At 40.8% G+C, this 21,402-nt stretch overlaps 2 protein-coding genes across 2 annotated transcripts; one reads left to right on the forward strand and one right to left on the reverse strand.

Moving 5' to 3' along the window:
- Window positions 1-4,305: 4,305 nt before the first annotated feature.
- Window positions 4,306-6,960, reverse strand: LOC134368192 (melanoma antigen preferentially expressed in tumors-like). The gene is made up of 3 exons (XM_063084736.1): window positions 6,671-6,960; window positions 5,606-5,887; window positions 4,306-4,819 (listed from the first exon to the last, which is right to left on the reverse strand). The coding sequence occupies exons 1-3, from the start codon at window positions 6,958-6,960 to the stop codon at window positions 4,306-4,308; spliced, it is 1,086 nt and encodes a 361-aa protein (XP_062940806.1).
- A 13,073-nt stretch (window positions 6,961-20,033) lies between these two features.
- On the forward strand, window positions 20,034-21,149 carry LOC134367672 (igE-binding protein-like; the record flags this gene model as incomplete). The annotated part of the gene is made up of 1 exon (XM_063084415.1): window positions 20,034-21,149. A coding segment is annotated over one exon (1,116 nt), but the record flags the coding sequence as incomplete, so codon positions are not given.
- Between the last annotated feature and the right edge of the window lie 253 nt (window positions 21,150-21,402).

Consider the following 21,402-nt stretch of genomic DNA (forward strand, 5'->3'; position numbering starts at 1 on the left):
ACTTTCTGTCCTGGGCTGCCATCTTTGCTGAAGCTCACAACCTATCGGACTGCTGGGTGTGTGGTTTGCTGCCAATGTCCAGTTCAGAAGGGATGCCATGGAAGGTTATCCCCTTTAACAGAACTGAATGGGAACTCTGGGTGGAAATGTTGACTACTCACCCTAAGGACCCTTTAAGAACCTTAAATACTAATACAAAATCCACCACACTGTTTAATCTGAATGACACAAAATAATATGTATATTCTTTAGTTAGACAGAGAGCTAGTGTTTCAAAGGTACGTAGAACCTATCATGTTTGGGATGGACTAGGATTGATATGAGCTGAACATGGAATTTTGGGTTCCATAGCCAATTTCTACATTGAAAGAATAAATCACCTCCAGATACCTGGTCCTAGGGCCCTCACAGAGATTGGCAGATAAGATTGTGCAGGCCACTTGGGTGTTGGGAGGTGGAGTGTAGGCATGCTGGTCAGAACTCACTCTATTCTCATGGCCTTCAGAGCTCTGGCTTCAATAGTTGCCATCTTTCCCAATAGTTGCTTAGAAATTGAGGAAAGGAAAGTAACAGAAATGCTATCCTTGTGTAAGATAAGGGGAATGATGCTAGCAACCCCAAGGATAAGGAACAGGAGGCTGTGAGGCAGCTGGGAATCTTCCACCTCCACAGCGTTTCTCTCTTTGGCAGAGCTCCACTTTTATCCCAAAGTCCTTTATAAGCTTCAACTGCTCCCCCGTGGGGTTGTGGAGAAAGCAGCTGCACAGCATTCAGATGGATCGATATTCCTCCTGATCCCTGTAAGTAACCACCCGTCGAATAATAATGACAACAATAATAAACTTGTAAACTGTATGGAGTCGCCTGTTTCATTCTTTGGTCTCAGGATACCTCCTCAGTTTGGTGGGCATTATACAGGTGGCTCACACTCAGACATAAGTCTTTGAAATGCCATCTGTTATTTCACCAAGAAAACAATACACACAAATCCTGCTTTGGTTTTTTTTAACATGCTTTTCTTTCTAAGTTGGAAATGCAGTGTGTTATCATTACACAATGGAAGCAATAAAAACATTATTAACTATTTTTATTAATTATTAATTTTTACATTCTTTTCTCTAAGTCTTTGTAATACAGTATGTTATTCCAACATGTAAGCAATAAGAACAAAATTTATTTAATATTAATTATTTTTTTACTGAGTATGAAAAGCAGTATGTTATCATTTTAACAGGGAGACAGTATAAACACATTAACTACTTCTACATTCTTCTTTCTTACTAAGTCTTTAAAATGCAGTCTGTTCGACATGATGATTTCCATTCCTCTGGATATATACCCAGAAGAGGGATTGCTGGATCATATGGAAGATCTATCTGTAGTTGTATGAGAAACCTCCAAATTGTTTTCCAAAATGGTTGTACTAATTTACAGTTCCACCAACAGTGCAGTAGTGTTCCCTTCTCTCCACACCTTTGCCAGCATTTGTTATTCACCATCTTTTTGATCATAGCCAGGCTAACTGGAGTGAGGTGGTATCTCAATGAGGTTTTAATTTCCATTTCCCTGATGACTAGTGATGTTGAGCATTTTTTCTTGTACCTGTTGGCCATATGTATTCCTTCCTTTGAAAAATGTCTATTCAGTTCCTTTGCCCATTTGTTAATTGGGTCATTTTTTTTTTTTTTTTTGCTGTATAATTGCTTGAGTTCTATGTATATTCTGGATGTTAGTCCTTTGTCGGAAGCATAGTTGGCAAAAATTTTCTCCCACTCTATAGGTTGTCTTTTCACTCTTGATTGTTTCTTTTGCTGTGCAGAAACTTTTTAGTTTGATATTTGTTTATTTTTTCTTTTGCTCCTTGGCTTTTGGGCTCATGTTCATAAAGCCGATGCTTTGACCTAACTGCTTAAGTGTTTCACCTATATTTTCCCTTAGTAATTTTACAGTTTGGGGTCTTATACCTAGGTCTTTAATCCATTTGGAGTTGATTTTAGTGTATGGTGAGAAATGAAAATCTAGTTTCATTCTTATGCATATGGATATCCAGTTTTCCCAGCGCCAATTGTTGAAGAGGTAATCTTTTCCCCAATGTCCATTTTTGTTGCCTTTGTCTAATATCAGATGGCTATAAGTCTGAGGAGTGATTTCTGGGTTCTCTATTCTACTCCACTGGTCTGAATGTCTATTTTTATACCAGCACCATGCTGTTTGGGTTACAACAGCTTTGTAGTATAATTTGAAGTCAGGCAGAGTTATGCCTTTGGCTTTGTTTTTTTTTTTTTTTTTTTTTTGCTCAGGATTGCTTTGGCTATTCGGGGTCTCTTGTTTTTCCACATGAAAGGTAAGATTTTTTTTTCCATTTCTGTGAAGAACGTCATTGGTATTTTGATGGGGATTGCATTCGAAGAGATAACTGCACTCCCGTGTTTATTGCAGCTCTGTTTACAATAGCCAAGATATGGAAGCAACCTAAATGTCCATTAATAGATGATCAGATAAGGAAACTGTTGTATATATACACTATGGAATACTACTCTGCCATAAAAAAGAATGAAATACTCCCATTTGCAATAACATGGATAAACCTGGAGAAACTTAAGTTGAGTGAAACAAGCAAAGCACAGAGGGATAAATACCTCATGTGATCACTCATATGTGGGAGCTAAGAGAGAAAGGAAGGCAAGAAAGAAAGACCACAGTAGTCCCATGATCCAATAGAGGGAGGGAACATTCCTAGGGCTACAAATTGAAGTTGAGGGGAGAGGGGGACGGGGAGGGAGGTTGGGGGATAATTGGAAGGGGACAAAGGGTACAAAAGCAATTTCTGGTAATGGGTATGTCCCTAATAGGAATCTGGTCACAACATCATGGGCAGGATGGGGGACAATCATCTTTGTACCTCACAAATATTTGAAATTAATTAACTAATTAATTAATTAACTAATTAAAAAATAAATAAAATGCAGTCTGATTTCATTTCAACGAGGGAACACTATACATTAATTTTTAATTTGTTACTTTACATTCATTTCTCTTATTAAGTCACTGACATTCAGTCTCTTGACATTTCAGCATGTAAACAATTAGAAAAAATTATTGACTTTACATTTTTCTTACTAAGTCTTTGAAACACAATGTTTTACCATTTTAATGTGTAATCATACAAACAGATATTTAATTAGTTATTTTAACATTCTATTCTCTTACTAAGTCTTTGAAGGGCAGTGCTTTCACTTCAACGGGTAAACGATATGCACAAATTATTGCTGTAAGAGCAGAGGGAGCAAATGCATATGGAGCGATGGGTACCATGAAGGGAACATACATGGTACATTGAGAGAGAGCTACAACATGGTAAAGTAAGGGAAGCAAAGGAAGTAAGGGAAGTACAATAAGTAAAGGGAAGTAAGAGAAAACCTCTCCGAGGAGGTAACATTAAAGCCATGACCTGAGTGTTGAGGAGCTATCCAACAGCATAAAGAGGCCAGCGTGGATTGAACAGAGTGTGTGAAAAAAAAAACCCTGGGGTCCAGGGGGTTTAAATAACTTTCCCAAACGCCCTAAGAAAGAGTAGGGGAACAGACAAATCATAGGAACAGCTGTATTCTGAGTGGCTGGAAGTAGGGGCTTTGTCTTATTTGCCTTTTTATTCTCAGCACCTGGAACAGTACTGAACTAATAAGAGATCCTTGGTGAATGGGTGTGATATAAGGAACGACTGAGCCACAGGGTACTAAGACCTAAGAAAGGAGGTAGCAACGGACTGATAAAGACATCAGTAGATATGGACATAGGTTTTTGTTTTGTTTTTTTCCTTTTAGATGCAAATAGTTTCTCATAAGCAGCCTAAGGCCATCATAAATATGAGAAGTTTAAAGGACCTTGGAGGGTAAAATTATTGGCTTCAATAACCACCAGCTATTCCAAAATATCATCAAGAAAAGGTTTCAACTCTTTTGACCTGTGTCAAGTACCCACAAGTGAACCAATTAGTCTGGACAGGGAAATGGTATACCATGACTAGGTCAGCCAATGTCACATACCCAACACTGTGGTCAGGAGCAAGGAGGAGGATTTGGAGGACAATGGGTAAGAGACCCATAGGAACTCTCAAAGCCCTCTGTTTTCTTTAGAGTTCTTTATTTTTATAGAGGTCAGTTACACATGGGATCTTCCTAACACCAGTTTCCTGGAACTATAAATTTTTACATATGTGTCTCTAAAGCTTGGGCATCAGGTGAGAACACTACGTGCTTTAACGGCCACACGTCAGTGTTAAAAGAAGTCCTTGTACCGCAAAAATCACTCAGGAGAAGTGGTCCAGCGCATGTCATGCCTCTTTACCGCCTGCAGCATCGCCTTCAATTGGGCCTGCACTTCAGAAAGCTTCTGTTGGTTCAAACTGCTAAGATCATGTAATTGTTCATAGCAATGGACAGGGACAGGATAAATTACACGCTTCAGCTCCATCAGGTTTGTTAAGTGCTGCAGAAGACTGGTGAGCACACGCATTGTAATGGGGTTGGAGGCGAAGCTAAAGACACAGAGGTGGGAACAGCGGCTCAGGGCCGGAATGACAGCAGTGAGAGTAGAATCAGTTATCAGGCAACTAGTTATCTGTAGATACTCCAGGGTGCCTGAGACACTTGCCAGCAGAGTCTGGAAGGACTCAGAAAGTTCCCAGGATATCTCGACGTTGCTGAGACTCAGCAATCTTAGATGGGTGGCTGCAGGGCTCTGGGACAGGACAGTGATGTCTCTGTTAGAAAGTCGACAGAAAGAGAGATACAATGCATCCAACTGAGGTGGCAGGCATCTGTAGACAGAAAACAGAAAGTTATTTCTGCTCAATGAGGATTGGACCAGGACAAAGAGTCCTGAGTTAGAGGTATCTACGGCTCTAGAATAAACTAACTTGCACATATGTTGCAACAGCAGTTAACAATGTAGGCTTTGGAATCAGACTCTAAGAAAGTTACTTTTCTATTTGGAGATACAGTTTTTAAAATCTTTAAAACATGCACAATAGCAACTATTATGCAGAGTTGTTTGAAAGATTAAGTGGAAAAAATTTTAGTGCACTTAATACTTACAATGTAATCAATGGTGGATTTAGTTGTGGGGATGGATCTGGGAAAGCAGTCAACTAAGGATTCCCTTTGACCAAAACCCAAATGACAAGTTCTCTATTCAGGACCTAACGCTTGGGTAAAATATAGGAGCAAAATGATCTGGCAGTGTTAACTATTGTGGCCAGACCACAAGGAAATGCATCAGTGCTAGAGCATAAATCATTTCCCCATCTGAATGCCACCCCTTCCTCCCTAAAAGGCTGTAAACTCCAAGGGGAGAAGGACTGTGTCCTTTTTAACCAATGTATCTACAGAGTTATCATGGTGTCTGCACATGGTCGACTGACTGAATGAATAAGCACAGCTTACTTTTCTAGTTTCTCTAGCCTGGCCAGTTTCATATTCCCAGCAGTGGCCATGTTGCGGTGGAAGAAGAAATGTGTTACGAGGAGATTAGGAATATCCCAGAATGGTTGCTTGAGGGACATTGGCGTGGTTGAGGGAACCCAGGTGTTCCCCCAGCTCCTCACCTGAGCAGTTTGTGAAGGCGATGTGTGTGGCAGTAAGACAAGCTGATCTCCTGAAGGGTGTCCATCTGCACAAGATGGTTGAGAAACGTCTCAAAGCTTCTCCTCATAAAAGATGTAAAAGGGATGTGAGACATACTAAGCCTGTGGAGGTGGGTCATCTGAGCCAAAAATGTGGTGATTTCATTCAGATAAATCTCATCCACTTCCAGGTGATCAATGCATCCCATATCCAGAAACTGCAGGACACATTCACAAACAGGCATTTTATCAATTTGCCTATATCTGCAGCAGAGGTGCAAAGTCCCAAAGCTCTGCTCAACTTTACTCCGAAGTAAAGAAAGAAATCGCGCCGTTCTCCAGGTACCATCAAGGGAAACATCCACTAATAATTCCATGGATTTCCTGGATGACTGAGGCTCAGACTCTGAATTTACAGTTCCGGGGCACCTAACACTGTGCTGGGCTTCTTCTATTTTCGTGATAGAGTGCTGAGAGTAAGCACATGAATGAAAACAGAAAGGGAATGTGGTCCTGATCTCAGAGCATGTGGTCCTGCAGCCTGGATCCTGCCTTAAATCTAGAATCCTCAGTTTCGGCCCCCTGTAAGAAGAGGAGGAGACAGAATATCTGAGAGGCAGTTGATTTTAATACAAACCAACAGGATCAATCAGGGGAAGCAGAAACAAAATCCCTTTATCCCTGGTCTTCATTCCATACACCATTTACCAACAAGTCTTTTTCCACAAAAATTTAGCATCTTTCTGTCTTTTCCCCACCTTTTTTCTCTTCTGATAATCCCCAGCCTCAATGCCCATTTCCTTCTTCTGTGTAATCATATCCGATAGGTAAATCTATTAATAGTATCCTCAGTTCCTTATATACCATAATCAACTCGGTAAGACATTAGAGTCCTTAATGTGACCCCAAATGTTCCACTGACTGCTTCACAGAGATCCTCAGGATTCACCAATAACTACTTTTCAAAGACGGTTAAGCCCTCTCCTACTCCAGGCTCCAGCATACCCTCCTGCTGACTCACTGTGTCTCTATTATACATAGTCTTACCTGAAAGAAGAGATCTGGGCAGGAAGGATCTGCAGGCCATCAATCATGGCTTCCAAATTATCATATTGTGACTCGCATACTCTCAATGTTCCTACGTGGAGACAGGGAAAGGGCCAAATCCTCACCATTGCCTTCAGTACCTTCTTATGACCACCCAAGAACGCAGCAGTGAGAAACTGAACGAACGTGTCTCTTGGGAGCTCTTCAAGGGCATGGATAGCTGCAGGCTCATTACTCAGCAGACTTTTTGTAGCAAGCTCTAGTAGTGTGGCTGGGGTCTTTTGGTCCATCTTTATGAACCTGCTTCAGAGTGAAGAGGAGAATAAAACATGTATTTTGGCCACAAATGCATAACTTCAATCTAATTATAAGAAAACATCAGACGACCCCAAGTTGAGAGACATTCTACAAAATACCTGACCGGTATCTTCAAAAGTGTCAGGCTTCTGAAAGACCAGTGAAGACTGAGGAACTGTCAGCCTGGAGGAGAGTAAGGAGAAATGACAGACAAATACAACGAGGTATCCTGAATGGGATCCTAGGATAGAAAAGGACATTATGGGATAACTGGTGAAATTCAAATAAATTCTGTATATTAGATATAGTAATATTGCACTGATATTAATTTTTTTAGTTTCAGTAGTTTTTCTATGGCTATATGAGATGTTAACATTAGGGAAATCTGGACGAACGCTCCCTGTACAATTTCTTTTGCAACTGTTCTGTAAGTTTAAAATTATTTCAAAACAAAGAATTAAAAATGGACCAAATCTGTGGCTAAAGGGATGGTTTTCTATAAACCACACTGTTTAATAGTTTAACCAATTGAAACAAAGTTAGAGGGATGGATAGAAAGATGGATAAAGGCTCACTACATATCGTTCATTTCCACAAATTGTGATTATACCCCGTGCCCCCCACCTATAATTACAAAATCAAATTGCTTTAGAGAGGCCATTATAGCAAAGAAATGAAACCAGTCATCTTCAACATGCAGCTGCTCTTCAGATGAGAAAATCATTTTTAAGCATAAAAGAAATGAAATACAATAGAAAGGGAAATATCTCACATTTAAAACGCTAACATATCAAAATTAACCACAAACAAAACCAAGGTGCAAAGGAGAAGCTTAACTTTTTGAAGAAGACAAAGGCTGTTTGAAGAATTTTAGAGCGCGCATGAACTGATTATCCATGCAATTGGAGCTAATCACACATGAGGACTCATAGAGGGTGGAGTGGAAAGTGGACCACTGAACAGCTGGACGGCCTTTCCTTTTAATCCGTAAACCTTGACCCTAGGTAATTTACGCCAAAATGGGTTTAATTTACAAAAAAAATATTGCTGTAATTAACCTAATTGGATGAAGAAGAGTCAGAAAAAACTTGGGAAGCATCCAGGACCGCAGCAGTTGGAGTCCCCAGGAACTTGCCGCAAACAAGGCCCCAGCCTTGGTGGCCCCCACGTTTTAACCGTCAGTTTCTTCTCCAGGCTAAAGCATCCTGGAGAGGACTTCCATTGGCTAACCCTGGGTCACGTGACCTGCCTCGACCAATCAGTTCCATACAGGGAAGCGGGGGGCCAAGCTCGTGGCCTGCGGTAAGGAGCCGCGTTCCCTTCAGCTCGGAGCTGGTGGAAAGATTCTGAGCACGTGCCTGCCCCACCGGCTAAGATCTTCCGGGAAAAGTGTCACTGCCTGTGGTCTGGGCACTGCGTGGCCAGGGCTTCTACCAGGCAGGGTCTCAAGCCCAGACAACTAACGCCCAAATTTAGTGGACGTGTAGCAGGGGGTGATAACTTCAAAATGAGTACGCACTCGATGACAAAAGGCTATCAGGCAGTGGTGTCCCTGGTTCTCTGGTGTATTAAGAAGGGAATCGAGACCAGACCAAAGACAGGAAAAGTGTGTTCTGACCTCTGTGCAGTGAAGCCAGCATAGCATTTACACTTACGCCTGACAAAGACAGCACAAAGGAGAAAACTTCCACCCGTCTAATAATGGTACTATCAGTTGCAGGATATTTGTTTACACGTCCAATCCTCACCTCTCACTCCTGGTTCCACTTCTTCCCTATCTGGTTTTTATTTCTCTTAAACAGAATTTACCACCTTTGGGATACCATTTATTTTACTCATATGCTGTCTTTGTTTTTTATTATCTTGTCTCCCGTGCTGGAAAATACAAATTCCAGGAGGGCAATAATCTTTGTCCATTGCTCATTAATGTATTCTAAGTGCCCAGAGCAGTCCCTGGTTCAATGGATACTTGAATATTTGTGAAATGAATGAATGATTTTTTTCTCCAGCCACACTAGCTTCCTTTGTTCCTCTAACACATACTCACCAAGCATACCCCTATCCCATTACGAGTTTTCCTGTAACACTCTGCCCCCACAGGTCCCTATAGCCACCTTCCTTATTTAATTCACACCTCTGGTCACCTTATCAGATGTGTCTTACGTTTCCTGGTAGCAATTACAATGCGATTGATAAGTGGATGATTATAATAATTGTCATTGGTCAAGTTATCAGGATTGAGGGTCAGGAGGTCTGGGTTTCTTCCCAGTCTCTATCTCTTGAACGTATTTTGCGAATTCCAAGAAGTTGCCGTAAGCCTTAAACCACACTGCGCTTTAAATTGTGCTTCAGTGGAAAGGAACAGTAAGCCTTGTCAATACTATTTATCAGAAGAATGTTAAAGACAATATAAATCTTTAACTCACTGTGAACTCGGTATTACTTTTTAAATGATACAGAGTTGAAGTGCTTAGGGTGTCAAGAAGAAAAAAAAAAAACCCTTGGAATGGATGATTAGAAAGCCTGTTCTCCTTCCCTCGAAGGACAGGACACCAGCCCAACCTAATGTCAGATACTGCCTGGGGAACCCTGAACAGAAAGCAATTTTGAAAGGTGAGATTAGAGTGCCCCTTGTACTGAGGGCAGCCAGGCAGGGTAGGATGAGAAAGCACTTAACCCTGTCTCTAGGTGAATCATTGGTTGGTCAGAACAGCACAGAGACTTTTTCAAAGTAGAGCTTTGGGCCAACCCGGTGGCTCACTCGGGAGAGTGCGCTGCTGGGAGCACAGCGGCGCTGGGAGCGCCGAGGCCGAGGGTTCGGATCCTATGTAGGGATACTGGTGCGGTGACAAGAAAAAAAATAAAGAAAGAAATAAAATAAAGAAATATAATTCGAATTTTAAGGTAGTGTTGTTTTTTTATGTTTCCTTCTCTCTTATAACCCCTAAAAGAATTTTTAAGACAGACTTCTCATTTTTTTTTAAAGGATGTAATTTATGGCATCTTGTATATTTATATGTGCTAAAATTACACTTTTTCTAAACCTTGGTGCTGCAAATATAGTTTAATCAATTTATGGAAAATGTTCAGCAGACGACTTATTTGGAAATTTAGGCCTCACTGAAAAAACAATATTAAATCTAATCAGAATTACTCTTTGTAAGAAAAGCTCTAATTTCATTTTTCAGTTTAATTAAATTGTGTGAATGACTCCTTATGACATCTTCCTTCTGAATCGTAATTCTAAGGTTAGTAGTGAGATAATAAGAAAGAAAGAAATTTAAATAAAGGAAATTTACTTTTCTGCCGCAAAACTTTATCTCAGGATCCATGCAATTTCAATAGGAAAGGAATGCACCATAGATTCCAGGTGGATGAGGAGATTTTTTAACTTTTTATTTCAAAATAACCGTAGATTTACATGCAATTGCAAGAAATATTGCATCGGGATCCAAGGTACATTTTATCCAATTTCCGCCAATGCTAGCATATTGTAAAGTTATAGTATAATATCAGAACCAGGATACTGACACCAATGATATCCATTGATCTTATTCAGATCTTCCCAGTTTTACTTGAGTGTGTGTCTGTATGTGTGCGTGTATTTAGTTCTATGAAGTTCTATCACATGCACAGGTCCATGTATACACCACAATAGACAAGGTAATAAACAGTTTTATGACCGAAAAAGTCCCTCGACTGGTGCCATTTTATTACCACACCCATCTCCTTCCCAGAACAATTCCCCATACCTACCGCCTGGAAACTACAAACTGTCTCCATTTCCAATATTTTGCCATTACAAAAATAAATAAATGGAATTGCATGTAATTTGGGGGATAGGCTTTTTTTTTTTTTTTCTCACCTTAATTCCCAGGTGATCCATCAAAATTTCTGCATTTGTCAAGAGTCTGTCACTTTTTATTGTTGAGGGGTATTCCATGGTACACATGCAACACAGTTTGTTTTGCCATTCATCCGTTCAAGGACATTTGGGTTATTTCCACTTGTTAGCTATTTACAAATAAAGCTGCCGTGAACAATCATGTACAAGTTTCTGTACGAAATTAAGCTTTCAATTCTCTGGTCTAAAAGCCCACAAGACAGATTTCTATTTTTAAAGTAATTGCCATGCTGCTTTCCAAAGTGGCTGAAACATTTTACATTTCCACCGGCAATGTATGAGTGATCTAATTTCCCCAAATCTTCAACAGTATTTGGTGTTATCACTATTTTTTTTTAGCTGTTCTAATATGTGCGTAGTGATATCTCACCATTCTATTAAATTGTATTTCTCTGATGTCTAATGATATTGGAGACATTTTCGTGTGCTTATTTGCCACCTGTATAACTTCTTCCGTGAAAAAAAAAAAATGTTTTCGTGTCTTCTGCCCATTACTAAGATCTGAACGTTTGTCCCCTCCAAAGCTCACATGGGAACTTGATTCCCCCAATTTGGCAGTGTTGAAAGGTGGAGCCTCTAAGAGGTGATAAGCTTGTGAGGACTGTGATCTCGTGAATGGTTTAACCCATTTATGAAATAATGGATTAATGGTTTAATGGGTTCTCATGGGTGTGGACTGGTGATTGCCTATGCTGCCGCAGGACTCCGTAGATAGTTTCCACCAGGAAGAAGGCCCTCACCAGTTGTGCCCCCTAGACCTTAGGCTTCCCAGCCTTCAAAACTGAAAGAAATAAATTCCGTTTCTTTCTACATTAACCAGTTTTAGGTATTCTCTTACAAGCAACAGAAATTGGACTGAGACACCCATTTTCTACTTGGATTCTTTGACTGTTTATTGTTGAGTTTTGGGAGTTATTTTAACTTTCTAGATACTACTCTTTTGTTGGATAAGTGGCTTGCAAATACTTTTCCCAGCCTGTAGCTTTTATTTTCATCCCTTTCACAAGGTCTTTAACAGTGCCAAAGTTTTTAATTTCAGTGAGGTCTAATTTATTGATTGTTTTTTATTGTGCTTTTGATGTCAAGTCAAAGAACTCTGCCTAGCCCTAGATCCCAAAGAGTTTCTCCTTTGATGTTTTCAAAACTATTACAGTGTTACATTTTACATTTAAGCCTGTGGCCCATTGTGTGTTAAATTTTGTATAAGTTGTGAGGTTTCGAGAAAGGCTCATTTTTACTTTTTTATTAAAGGCTCATTTTACTTTTGCCTATGGATGTCCAAGCACTTCGGCATCATTTGTGCAATAGTCTATCTTTCCTGCATTAAATTGCTTATGTGTTCTTCTCAAAAATCAGTTGAACGTATTTGAGTAGGTTTATTTCTGGGTTCTACATTCTGTTCTGTTGATATATGTGTTCACTCCTCTGCCAGTGCCACACTGTCTAGATTGCTGTAGCTATGCAGTACGATCAACATAAAACGGAGTAATTTCTTTCACTTTATTATTTTTCATCAAGCATGTTTCTAGCTATTCTAGGGTTTGCGTATTTCCATATAAAGTTTAGAATAAGCTTCTCTATGTCTGAAATACCTTGCTGGAATTTTGATAGAAATTACATTAGACTTATAGCTCTGCTTGGGGAGAATTGACATCTTTGCTGTATTGAGTCTTCTAATCCACAACCACATATGTGTCTACATTTATTTAGGTCTCTGATTTTTTTCATCGGTGTTTTGGAATGTGCAGGATATAGGGCCTATACATGTTTTGTTACATTTATAAACCACAATTTTATTTTCTCTAGAGCATTTGTAAATGGTATTGTGCTTTACATTGCAGTTTCCACAGTTTCGTTGTTACTGTATACAAATGCAATTGATTTGTGTGTGTGAACCTTGTATCCCACCAATTTGCTGAACTTACATACTAGTTCTAGAATTTTGTTTTTGAAGAGTCTTTAGAATATATAGCATGTCATCTGAAAATAGGGATATTTTTATTTCTTTCTTTCCAATCATTATGCCTTATCTGGGAAGTTTTCAACCGTTATTTCTTCCAATACTTTTTTTATTCCTCGCTCTCTCTCTCTCTCTCTCTCTTCTCCTTCTACAAATCAGACAGTATGAATGTGAGCTTTTTTGTTATGTTTCCACAATTCTCTGAGGCCATGATATTTTTGTTCAGTCTATTCTTCCTGTGTTGTTTACATTAGGTACATTCTAATGACATGTCCTCAATTTCACTGGTTCTATCTTCTGTCATCTCCACTCTACGATTGATCCCATCTGGCAACATTTCTTTCTTTTTTTTTTTTTTTTCGTTTTTGTATTTTTTGAGTTTTGTAATTTCCACTTGTTTCTTTTTCATAACTTCAATTTTTTTTGGCTGAGGTTTCCAATTTTGTCACTCATTTCAAGAGAATTTGTAATTGCTTGCTGAAGAATTATTTCAAGGTCACTTCCAAAGCTCGTCAGAAAATTCCAACATCTTATTCACTTTAGTGTTGGCATCTGTAGGTTGTCTTTTATTATTCAGCATGTCATTTTCTTGGTTCTTGGTGTGGTGAATTTCTATTGCATCCTGGATATTTGGAAACCACTTTGTGAGACCCTGGATCCTAAGTTTAATCTCCACTTTTGGCGTGAGTCTTTGGTGTAACATAGAGATTTGTGTTCTGATACCACACTGAAAAAATGGATTTCTCAGTTTCCTTACCTCTTTGCAGTTGGCTAGGGTGAGAGATGAACTGTTACCCCAGTTGCAGTGACATCTTTCCAATGAAAGAGGGGCACCAATTCACAACACATTGGTTGCCTCAACGTAGGGAACGTAAGCTCCATCTCCACAGGGCCTGCTATCACTCAGAAAGGGGGAACTGGGTTGCTGACTCAATAATTTGTTGCTATAGGGTGCGAGTCAGAAACCTAGTTCCCCACTGGTCTCTGAGGACATCAGGGGAAGAAGGGGGAAAGCAGAGTGTCAACCTACCCTGCCGGCTGTCACCTCATTCCATCCTGATGAGAGGTGGAGGAAGAAAGAAGCTCAGCTCTGAATCAGGCCTAGCTCACACAGGAGTGGTAAGAGGGAAGGTGGAGTGTTGACTAGCCCCACCTCATACCACCTCATTGATGTTGGATGGGTGTGGAGGTTCAACTTTCTACTGGCCATCACTGACACCAGAGATGGGGATAAATGGAATGCATACTAGTCCCAACTTGCACTGCCTTGTTCAGGATCATTGATGTTGGGTGGAGGTAAAGGCTCAGCTTGTTGCTGGACCTCACTGACAATACCCTGACAGGGGAATGGGATCATCACCACTGGCGTCAGAGAGGCTGGTTAGGGCAGAAGATCAGCTTCCCTTTTGGTCTCTAAAACCTCAGGAGTTAGAGCTGAGGCTTTCCACTGGAGTTTGTCTGCAGTGGAGGAGGGATATTTGCCAAAAACAGGGTTTTTGGTTTTTAGAACACCCTTTTTCTGTCTTTGCTTTTGTTTTTGTTTTGTGTAAGGGAATGGGCTTTACTTAGAGGTTCATGTCTGTGAGTGTTGGTGGTTCTTGGTTGGAGACTTCCGTAGTGCCCTGTCTGGGACATTTGGTAGGAGATAAGAAAAACAAAAGAAATCACTGCTGTGTCCTTACTCAAGTCTTGAGTGCACTAGCCGGTCTGCCTCCTCTTTCCCACACTCTGGAGTTCCATTTGCTTGTCTGCTCTGTTGTATCCAGAGTGTTTTGACGTAGAGGGACCACCTAGGAGGAGTGGACATACTCTAGCTTGGCCAGAACTGGAGGTCTCTGGGACACTGATTTTTTTAAAATTATAGTTTGATGTCTCTCATGGACCTACCAAGATCTGCTCATCTCTTGATCATCCACTGAATTGGAGAGCAGTTACTTGATTAGTAAATTTAATGAGCAGCTTGCCTTTGTGATTGTTTGCACTTCTCCCTGAACTCCCTGATTCCTGAGCTATTATGACTCATGAGGCATTCTCAGCAAGATGTAGAGGACTAAATTCAATTTCTATGCTTTCATGTTTCCGAGTATGGTGCCTACTCAACGCTCTCAGGCACATATATATATACATATTTTTTTTGACTGTTTTTCTCAGTGGTGACAAAACACTGGCTGCAAACTGGTAAGTTTGGCTTATTCAAGTTTTTTTTTTTCAAGTTGGATTCTGAAAGGCCTGGTCTGGTTTTCTGATGGAATTCATGAATAAAATTTTCATCTCCAGGGAAGAGACTGGTAAACTTCTCTCTCGGTTCAGTGATTGTTTTTCTAGCTTTGCTAACAAGGCTCAACAGAGAAACCCTGTGATACCTTCAGAATGTGAAATAGTGTGTTGGAAATGTATCTTTTGTTTAATTAATTCAGTGGTTTGGGGTGAGGGAATTCCAAAGTGAATGGGAAAGGACACGATTACCTGAAGAATGGAGAAAACTCCAAATAAAATGATGAAAGTGACCCAGTACCCATTCTCAGTCATCTCCATACAATGATTCACCTTTTTTTCCCCACAAGGCTTGTTTGCATATGTACTTGTGTCTGTATTTGCATTTGACTCCTTGCTCAGATTGTAGAACTGAAGTTCAAAGTTCTCTGTATGTCTATGGGTGAGAAAGTGAAAAAGTATTTTTTCCTAAGGCTATGAAGGTATAATATTTTTTCTGCACCTGAAAGGGTTTAATAAATTTGGTAAATTTTTATAATAAAATTTATAAATTTAATAAATTTTCTTACATACAAATTCATATTGTAGTCGGTTTAATTTATTACACCTGAAAATGCTTACATAATTCTCACAACAGGGAACACAGGAATTCCCAGAGAAGAGCTTGATCTTCCACTATACACACACATATAAATACACACATAAGCACACACTCAAACAAAAACCCTTCTCAAATAAACTTCACCTCAGAAGCATTTTTAATAAGAATCCTTGCGTATGTGAATCCTTAGGCGAATAAGAACAGGTATTTGTCTTCTCTCTGATGATAATGTAGAATATAATAAAAATATACATTTTATTTTTTGAATTTGTATTCTCAGGTGGAGCCTAGTTGATCTAAGTGTTTTAAATTACCTATACCAGTTTTACTGGTTATATAACCTCACATTACACCCACATAATACTACATCCAGAAAAACTATCTCAAAAATGAAGGTGAAATAAAGACATTCCCACAAAAAACGAAAACTGAGAAAATTTATTGCTAGTAGGCCACTCTCACAAGAAATATACTCAACATCACTCAGCATTTGGGAAATGCAAATCCAAACCACCTTGAGATATCATCTCATTCCAGTTAGGGTGGCTAATATCCAGAGTGAGAATGATAAATCCTGATGAGGTTGCAGAGAAAAAGGAACACTCTCACACTGTTGGTGGGACTGTGAAATGGTGCAGCCTTTATGGAAAATGGTATGGAGATTCCTCAAACAATTACAGATAGATCTACCATATGACCCAGCTATTCCGCTGCTGGGAATATACCCAGAGGAGTGGAAATCATCATGTTCAAAGGATACCTATACCCTCATGTTTATTGCAGTGCTATTTACAATAGCCAAGAGTTGGAACAAGCCTAAATGCCCATCGTCGGACAAGTGGATAAGGAAAATGTGGCATACCTACAAAGTGGAATACTACTCTGCTATTAAAAAAAAATGAAATACTACCGTTCACAGCACCATGGATTGACTTAGAGAAAATTATATTAAGTGAAATAAGCCAGGCAAAGAAAGAGAAATGCTGCATATTGTCACTTATTTGTAGGAGTTAATAAAAATAAATCCATAAATATACAAACAAATCAATGGGAGGGAGGGCGGTGGGGAAGAGTGTACAACAATCAACAATTCCTTAAACATGTTAGGACATGTAAACAGATATGATGTTGATTGAGGGGGTAGCGGGAAGAGGGAAAAGGAGGAATTGATAAAGGGACATGAAAATCAACTACACTGAATATTGATAAGTTAAAATTTAAAAAAAAAAGAAAGAAAGAAAAAAAGAAGAGCCATCAGGAATGGAAGGGAAGTAGTAAAACTGTCTCTATCTAAAGATGACGTAAACTTGTACATAAAAAATCTGAAGAAATCCACTAAAAAACTGTTAGAACTAATAAACAAGCTCAGCAAAATAGGCAGATACGAGATCAGTATACAACAATCATTTGTCTCTCTAAACACTTGATTTCTAAATACTATACTTAAAAATAAAAATTAAGAAAATAAGTCCATTTACAATTGCACCAAAAAGAGGAAAATGTTTACAAGTAAATTTAACAAAAGGGTTGCAAACTTTACATCTGAAAACCATAAAAGACTTTTGAAAGAAATTAAACAAGATCTAAGTAGATGGTAAAACATCCTGTGATCATGGATCAGAAGACAAATTATTAAGATGGCAATACCCCCCAAGTCAACCTCCAGATTCAATGCAATATCTATCACAAACCCAGCAGATTTTTCTGTAGAAATTGACAAGCTTATTTTAAAATGCATACATAATTGCAAGAGACCCAGATTAGCCAGAATAATCTTGAGAAAGCACAGAGCAGGAAGATTTGCAGTTCCCTACTTCAAAACTTAACACAAAGCAACAGTAATCAAGAAACTGTGGTTCGACCATAGGGATATGCATATAAATCAATGAAATGGAGCTGAGAGGGCAGAAAAAAAAACAAGTATATACAGCCAGTTGATATTTGACAAGGGTTCCAAGGCCATTCAGTGGTGAAAAAGAATATTCTTTTTTACAAATTTTTTAGGGACAATTAGAAAGCCACAAGGAAGAAAATGAACTTGCAACTTTACTTCACATCATATAAAAAAATTAACACCAAATGGATAAAAAACTAAATGTAAGAGCTAAAGCTATAAATTCTTATAAGAAAATATAAGAATAAATCTTTGTGACCTCAGATTTGTCAAAGGATTCTCAGATGGTGACAACAAAAACATGAGCAACAAATGAAAAAATAGATAATTAGGACTTTACCAACAGTGAAAAGGTTCATGCTCTCAAAGAACACCGTCAATAAAGTGAAAATACAATCTACACAATGGGAAAAATATTTACAAGACATATATCTTATAAGGGACTTGTACCTAGAATATGTGAAGAATAAAAGGATGAATAACTATTAAAAAATGGGCAAATGATCTGAATTGACATTACTCTGAAGAAGATATAAAACTAGGCAATAATCGTATGAAAAGATGGTCAACATCATTAATCACTGAGAAAATTCAAATGAAAAACAATAAGATACCACTTCAAACCCAACATGGTGGCTGAAATGAAAACATCGTTTAATACCAAGTACTGGCAGGGATGTGGGGAAATCAGAACGCTCAAACACTGCTGGTCGCTTTGAACAACTGTATGGAACTTCCTAAAAGAAAAAAACACAGAGTTGCCATATGACCCAACAATTCCACTCTATGTTTATGCCTAAGAGAAAGGAAAACACATGCTCACACAAAAATTATAGTTGGATATTTATAGCAGCATTAGTCATTATAGCCAAAAGTGGAAATAATCCCAACATTCATCAACTAACAGATAAACCAAGTGTGGTATATGTATTGAATATTATTCATGGATCAACTTTGAAAACACCATGCTAAGTGAAAGAAGCCAGTCGCAAAAGATCATGTATTATATGATTTTGTTCTAACAAAATGTCCCACATAGGGAAATCTAACAAGACGATGTAGATCAGTAGTTGCTTAAGGCTTGTGGAATGGGAGTATAGGAGGCGATTGCTCAAAGGTAAGAGATTTCTTTTTGAGGGAATAAAAATATTCTAAAATTGACTAGTGTGAGGAGCTGCCCGAAATCGCCATTACAAGATGGCGCTGATTTCTGGTGGAGGGCAGGGCTGCTCGGTAACACGCCTGGGCCGATTAGGCCGCCACCAATAAGGTAGGAGCACGTCCTAGGCGAGGAGCAGTCTCTATATAAAGGGCGCGGGTTCCCTCGCTCGGGGTCTCCATTTTTGGCAAGCTTATGCTCTCCCTCTCAAGATGCATTAAAGCTGATCTGCAGAAGGATCCTTTGTGTGCCGCGTCGTTCTTGCTGGCGAGACGGTAGCGCGGGACATTTGGTGCCGAAACCCGGGAACTTGTGTCATCGTCAGCACCTTCGGAGACCCCCTGGAGACAGGGAGGATTCAGAACTGCAGGAGGGTAAGTTCGGAGAGGTATGCCTGTTCTTGGTCTGGGGTTAATCCGGTTGGTTTAAAAGGTTTTGAAATCGCCCGTTGGTGTGGTCAGACTGACGTAGATAAGCAGCTGCACCAGAGACCTGTGTGAGCCTCTAGTACGTAAGGGAACGGTGCGTCTCACAGCGCCTCCCACGGAGTGGGGCGCGTTATGGGTTCCACTCAGTCCATGGTTACCGCGTTAGAGGCCGTGCTGAGACAACGTGATATAAAGGTAGGGGGCCGTGTGCTCAAAAATTTTGTAAAAGAGGTAGATCGTGTAGCGCCGTGGTTTGCTTGTTCCGGCTCCTTGACTTTGAGCTCTTGGAACAAACTAGGCAGAGACCTTGACCGCAAGTACGCAGAGGGAGACCTCCGTCAGGGCACCAAGACCATTTGGAAGTTTATTAAAAATTGCTTAGAAGATGAGGGCTGTAAACCGGTAGTGATAGTAGGGCAAAATACATTAGAGGAGGTCCAAGACAGCATGTCAGAAACTGAACGGAGTGAGAGGATGGGTACCCGCAGGAGGAGAGACATCTCCCATAAAAGAAAGGGCCCTCCCGGTAAGTCTACGGACGAGGGAGAGATTATAAAACAACAGGGTGACACTCCCGGCACATCTGCCGGTAAAGGAGGGATTTCAAAACCCAGACAAAAGTTGGAAGGGAAAGAAGGAGGCCTCTACCCTATGCAAGAGCTGGGGGCCTTAAAACAAGAATTAGAAGATTTAAATCTGGATGAGTCCGACTCCGATCCCCTCAGCCCTAGTGAGGAATCCGATTTGGAGGAGGAAGCTGCCAGGTACGAGGAGGAGAGATATCATCCCGACAGGCGGCGGAGACCACTCGGGGAGTGGAAATGCCGGCCGCCCCCAGTGGCCCCCGCACGGCCTGCGCCTTCGGCGCCTCCTCCTTACGTGCAGTCTTCTAATCCCTTCTCATTCCTCTCTGATAAAGTGAGGAAAAAGGTTCAAGCTGCCTTCCCAGTTTTTGAGGTTGAGGGCGGAGGGAGAGTTCATGCCCCCGTCGAGTACACCCAAATTAAGGATCTAGCAGAGGCGGTTAGAAAATATGGTGTAAATGCCAATTTTACTCTAGTAATGCTAGAAGGGTTTGCTGGTGTGGCTATGACACCCGCTGACTGGCAAATGTTGGCTAAGGCAGCGCTCCCTACCATGGGTCAATACATGGAATGGAAGGCGCTATGGCATGAGGCTGCACAAGCTCAAGCCAGGGCAAACGCTGCTGCACTGACCCCCGAGCAGCGAGATTGGACCTTTGATATGTTAACAGGCCAGGGCCCATTTGCCGCTGATCAGACGGCTTTCCCATGGGGTGCTTATGTTCAAGTTTCTAGCACTGCCATTAAGGCTTGGAAGGCACTCCCCAAAAAAGGGGAAGCTTCTGGACAACTTACTAAGATCATTCAGGGACCTCAGGAACCATTCTCAGATTTTGTGGCTCGAATGACAGAAGCAGCGGGGCGCATCTTTGGGGACCCTGATCAGGCTGCGCCTCTTGTTGAACAACTGATTTTTGAGCAGGCGACCCAGGAATGCCGCGCGGCCATAGCGCCCAGAAAAGGTAAAGGTGTACAGGATTGGCTCAGAGTTTGTCGAGAACTCGGGGGACCCCTGACCAATGCAGGGCTGGCAGCTGCCATCCTCCAGTCGCAGAGACTGCCTAGACAGGGACAGCCAAGACAGGGGCGGAACCAGAGAGTTTGTTTTAAATGCGGTCAACCGGGACATTTAAAAAAGGACTGCCAAGCCCCGGACAGGGATAAGGGCCCCCAGAGTACAGACTCCCTCTGTTCCCGCTGTTCCAAGGGATATCATAAGGCTGCTCTCTGCCGTTCCATTAGAGATATCAAAGGGCGACTCCTTCCGCCGCTCACAGAACAACACCAAGTGGTTCAAAAAAACGTGAAGATGGGCCCCCGTTCCCAGGGCCCCCACAAGTATGGGGACAAGGCCAACCAGAGTCGAGGAGAAAGGGAGGAGAGCCTGTCGGAAGACACACAGGATTGGACCTGCACGCCTCCTCCGACTTCTTATTAATGCCACAAATGGGCGTCCAGCCGGTTCCTGTGCAGCCTATTCGACCCCTACTGCCTGGAACCGTGGGCCTTATAATTGGCAGAGGATCGTTAACTTTAAACGGTCTTATTGTCTACCCTGGGGTAGTTGACTGTCAACATAGCCCCGAGATCCAAGTCCTGTGCACATGCCCAGGAGGAGTTTTTTCTATTACCAAAGGAGACAGGATAGCTCAATTGCTGCTCCTCCCAGAGGTCGCCGGACCTTCAGAGCC

Source organism: Cynocephalus volans, chromosome X, assembly GCF_027409185.1.
Source record: "Cynocephalus volans isolate mCynVol1 chromosome X, mCynVol1.pri, whole genome shotgun sequence".
Taxonomy (NCBI): domain Eukaryota; kingdom Metazoa; phylum Chordata; class Mammalia; order Dermoptera; family Cynocephalidae; genus Cynocephalus; species Cynocephalus volans.